The 4,998-nt window shown below is 41.4% G+C and overlaps 1 protein-coding gene across 1 annotated transcript; it reads right to left on the reverse strand.

The window, feature by feature from the left end:
* Nucleotides 1-937: 937 nt before the first annotated feature.
* Nucleotides 938-4,275, reverse strand: LOC137747682 (EIN3-binding F-box protein 1-like). The gene is made up of 2 exons (XM_068487838.1): nucleotides 4,062-4,275; nucleotides 938-3,513 (listed from the first exon to the last, which is right to left on the reverse strand). Exons 1-2 carry the CDS (start codon nucleotides 4,084-4,086, stop codon nucleotides 1,595-1,597), a joined length of 1,944 nt encoding a protein of 647 aa, XP_068343939.1. The 5' UTR covers nucleotides 4,087-4,275; the 3' UTR covers nucleotides 938-1,594.
* Nucleotides 4,276-4,998: the final 723 nt, after the last annotated feature.

Raw genomic sequence — 4,998 nt, forward strand, 5'->3', positions numbered from 1 at the left:
CCCACCTCACCATGTCTTCACTGTAAACAACCAAGGAGATGCTACCACCACCACTTTCAACTGTTGCCCTCTAAATCGTCTCATAAAGTGTCATTAATTTCGATATGAATTAGACCAATTGATCGCAGTAGATGCACCACCGTCGCATGTTGCCTGTCTCTCAATCGGGCAGGTAGAGACGGAAAAAAAGGGATACAAAACGCCCTCATTATATAAAGTGTCATTCATTTCAGATACAGATTAGGTGAATTGATCAAGGGTGCACCACTCGTTTACCCTAAAGCAGTGGCGGAGCTACACCCGCAACTAAGGTGGGCTGTAGCGGAGCCTTAGTTTGAACTCTTGCTAATAGTTTATGCATTAACTTATTTTAACCTATTATACTTATATATAGCCCACCCAATTCTCATAAAAACTATAATTTAATATTTAATTAATAAAGATTTTTAAAGAAAAAATGAAATTGTATTAGCTGTTATGTTAGTTTGGATTATTATTTCAGATTTTAGAATTTCATATTCATGTATAATTATATAATTTTATGTAGGTACGAAAAAATTATGTTACTTTATAGTAATTATTTTAGTCGGCCCACCCATGAAAAAAATCTTGGCTCCGCTCTTGCCCTAAGAGAATCTTGTGTACCACCGCCGCATGTTGCCTCTCTCAATCGGGTGGAACCACGGATAGAAAAAGACCCTCTTTATGCAAGTGGTGGTAGAGCCCTCGAACTTGCCATTTACCCTAGTTTGATCCTGTTTTCTGGATTCCTAACTAGAGTAGTTTAGAATATCGCGTTGTTTAAAGTAAAAATGTCAATTCATTTCTTTATGAATTATTATCACCATTCATTTCCAACACCAAACCATGATCCCTTGTTTTTGTTTTTGGTTTTCAATTTCATAACTTCTTTTGTGAGGACATCAAATCCAAGAGATAGTAAATCATCAATAACATGTGTATAAGAAAAAATGCATCCCCACATACATAGAGGAAAAAGTACAATTCATAAGCAAGTAGAAACCTGCAAAACTACGACTTGGTTGCCCTTAAACAAGGCTGCCATGGCGGAACGACCGGAATCGAAAACTAAGATATCAGACAACAGACTTCCATAAGACTGAAAATAGGTAAAAGCTTAATCTAACAAGCCGGTTAAGGAATGTGGGACGAAGCTAAAAACACCGGGTAAACCATCCAGCGGAACAAAAAGAGGACCGAACGCGAGCAGAAACACCTTATATCAGCGCTTGATGGACTGTATTCTCGGGGAACCATGGCGGTGAAAAGAGGCAACCTCCCGTTGATGAGAGGCTAAACAGCGGAAACAGGCTTTCCTGTTCGAGAAAGCCTGCGAAAAAATGATGATGGAGTTATCTGCCAAAGTCCCCCTGGATAACAACCAAGCCGCTGATCTACCAGCAAGGCCACTACCAACGGACCAAAAATGTTGTATGCTGAACGTGGATACCCGTGTGAGCTTTACATCTACGAACTGACGAATCTAACCCGAATTCTTTTGATTTCTTGATCTTACCCCTACTTCATATCTGCTTCTCTCCTTCGCTATATAGGCGTATTGTTCTATTCCTTATTAGGCCAAGATATCGCATCTCCACAAGCTCTCCACAAGTAGCTCAATTGATCTGTTGCTGAGTGCAGTACAACGTTGGAGATTCAACCCCACCAGGGTCTGGCCCAATTTTTTCAGGGAAGCGAGGCTTTTGTGTGAGATTTCAGAACAGCCAGATATGGAGAGGACTTGCAAGTTGATCTGATCTGCGGAAGAAAGGGCAGCAAGGCCGGAATCTGTAATCGCACACTTCGACACATCTAGCTCACGAAGAAACAAGCAGTTGTTTGCGATTGTCGCCAAGCTTGCATCAGTAATCTTTCTGCAACCATCAAGATTCAGTACTTCTAAAGTTTCCCCATGTAGCCTAACCAATGCCATAACGACTTCATCTGTCAAATTCAAGCATCCGTTAAGATTCACTTGGACAAGCCCTTCCTCCAAGCTCCCAAGAAGTGACAGAACCCCTGCATCTGTCATTCCATATAGACCACTCATGTCTACATTATGGAGCTGAGGGCACAACCTTCCTACCATGGCCAGGCTAGCACTACCGAACCCAGGGCAGTTTCGGATGGACAAGGATCGAAGCGATCTGCAACTAGAGGGGATAGGAACTGCTGCACCTGCATCCTTGATTCCCATGCACTTCACTAGGGTAAGAGATCTCAGCTTTTCTCCGCAGTTCGAGAGGGCAGAAATTATCCCTGATTGGGTAACCCTGTTGCACTCCTCCAGTTGCAGGCTCTCAAGTGATCCTGCAGCTTTGGCAAAAGCTACCAGCCCGTTGTCAGATACAAAGCAACACTTGCGAAGACACATCTGCTTCAAATTTGTGCATCCCTTGCCAATGGCTTCGAGACTGACATCTGTGGTTCCCCGGCAAGATGTGATTGTTAATGAAGCCAGATCCTGCAGAGCTTGAGCATTACCCATGACCCAAAAGCCTTTCTCACTCACATTCTGGAGACCACTGAGAAACAAATTGGTAACAGCCTTGCCATAATGTCCAATCACGGCAAGAGAGAAATCTGTGATGTTCAATGCCTGAAGCCTTACCTTCATCAGCACGGACGAACCTGACGATAACAGACTAGATACTCCATGATCGCCAACTAGAACACAGTCTCTGATGGATATGGACTGCAACTTGGAGCAAGACCTTCCAATAGCTTGCAAGCCCTCGTTCCCAATCCTTGAACACGATTCAATATTCAAAGAAGTCAAATTTGGGCAGTTCTCTGCGATTGCAATCAAACCCTTGTTGGAAATTGAAGGGCACTGGAAAAGATCAAGCTTTGCCAACAAAGGGCATCCTTTAGCTATCTCAATCAGGCCTTCGTCACCAACAGAAGAGATGTCCCACAAAGCAAGAGACTTGAGAGAAGGGCATCCCTGAGCAATTGCTGAGAGGCCAAGGTTGGTAACTCCGCGGAATGAATTGCTACCTCGGATCGATAGCTTTCCTAGTCCCCCACGGCTACTGGTTCCAACAGCAATAGCAGCAAGTCTAATATCTGTTGCCTTTTTCCCTTCCAAACACCTTGTGAGGAAACCATCATTTTCCTGTTCTCGATCTTCATCACCGTTGGTCATTTCAGTGTCATCGGAATTGTCTGCAACAGGGTTCTTGCATAGATCAACCTTGCGGATACTGCTTAAGAGCATAAGCCACTTCTTAGAGACGGATGCACACGAGCTCCTCTCTTTACCACCGTTGAGGCGCCTGAAGATCTCAAAGAGGCATTCATCGGGAAGAACGTCGATTGAAGGCTTCTTGACTTGTTCAAAATCGCTCCCTCCAGAGGCAAATTGGGAACTAATGCGAGCCCGCTTGCTAGGAGGGCAATACACATCCACATGTGCGCCCATTGACAACAGGCAACCCAAATCCATGGGATTTGAGTATAAAGAACCACCAGGGTAGAAATCATCATCACCTGAAAAACCCGAAAACAAAAACTAAATTCAGCTACAAGTATTTACAAATTTGTTCAAAACCAGCCAAAATCATAACATCTGATGAAGAAATTCTGCATGCCAAGCCTTAAGTCTGAACAAAACTACAGGCTTTCATATTGAATTCAATTTGTATGGATTTATCATTGAGTGTAACATATTATGCAATCCTGTTGAATCTAAAAACTACTAACTGGGATTTCTCAGCTAAAAATTTCCCCTAAAAACTCTCAGAAAGGTATGAGATTTCTGAACAGAACAAACACCCAAAGCATATAATCACAACATAAGATATTGAAAATTCAACCAGGCACTAAATCTAAGCATTCTTCAACCACTAAACCAAAAGATCACAGCTATACAACATACAGATCAATACGAACTAGGTACAAAGATTACAACTTTAACACCAACCTATTAAAACTAAACCAAGAACAACAAAACCCATTAAACCAATTAACCAAAATCCACCAAAAGATCAAAATCCCACAAAAAAACCCAAAAGTAGAAGCAAAAAACAGAGACTCACCGCTGTAATTAACGAGGGCAGGCATGATTGCAGGCTCGTAACAATGCACGACAATCCAGAGATTTCAAAAGCCAACGAGTCGAAGACGAAAAGCGTTGAGATCAGAGCGACGAAGGCGCAGAGCATTTGAGGAAGCACCCTAGCGCGTAGGGAAAAAATGGAGGTGGAGGAGGAGGAGCGTATCGAAATTGAATGGGGGAAGGCGTGGGGGGACACTGGGTATATATATATGCCACTCGGAGAAGATTATACTCAGAAAGGGGAAATATGAAGGTGTCGCTCTCACCTTCTCTCTCTCTCCTCTCATACATCTGATTCTGCTACATGCATTGTACCTTCCTCAATACCAGTCTCCCCTTGCTCTAACTACCGCCCCTCAGCCCAATACCGCCAAACCGGAAACCGCCATTTCCCTTTTTTTTCTTTTTTCTTTTTTAACTTTTTAAGATATCTTTATTTTTCTCAATCTCTAGTCTCTACAAACTTATATTTAAAAAAAATAAAAAATAAAAAATAAAGAAAACAAGATGCATTGAACGATATTCTGTTTTACCCTAATAGACGTATATACGAAGAAATGAGATAATGAGATAGGCATGCTAGTTCGTTTATTTGACTTAATTCACGTCTGCTAACAAATTGCATCAATTGATTATCATGTTATACGCTTTTAGTTTTGGTTGGTTTTGCTTAAGCCTAATTAAGTTCGTAATTAGGAGTTTATTATAAGTATCATGCATGTGTCACTATGGATACATATAGTGTGTAATGTATTCATAAGAATGCTAAATGGATTTTTTTTTTCCTTATATTTTTTGGGGGGGAAGAACCTTGAATTTTGCATGTTCTTGTGTCATGCATAATGGTTTGTTTAATCGGTAATTTTATTTGCATTTCGAAAATTTATAAAAGTTAAGATCGATTTTTTTTTTCCATA

The sequence above is a fragment of the Pyrus communis genome, chromosome 10 (genome assembly GCF_963583255.1).
Source record: "Pyrus communis chromosome 10, drPyrComm1.1, whole genome shotgun sequence".
Lineage (NCBI taxonomy): Eukaryota > Viridiplantae > Streptophyta > Magnoliopsida > Rosales > Rosaceae > Pyrus > Pyrus communis.

What these genes read in the sequence shown, in the direction of transcription:
- LOC137747682 (XM_068487838.1), bottom strand. Translation starts at nt 4,086, where the DNA reads ATGCCTGCCCTCGTTAATTACAGCG. An exon ending in TGCCCTCGTTAATTACAGCG is followed by an intron (nt 3,514 to 4,061) that starts GTGAGTCTCTGT and finishes CGGGTTTTTCAG; the next exon opens with GTGATGATGATTTCTACCCT.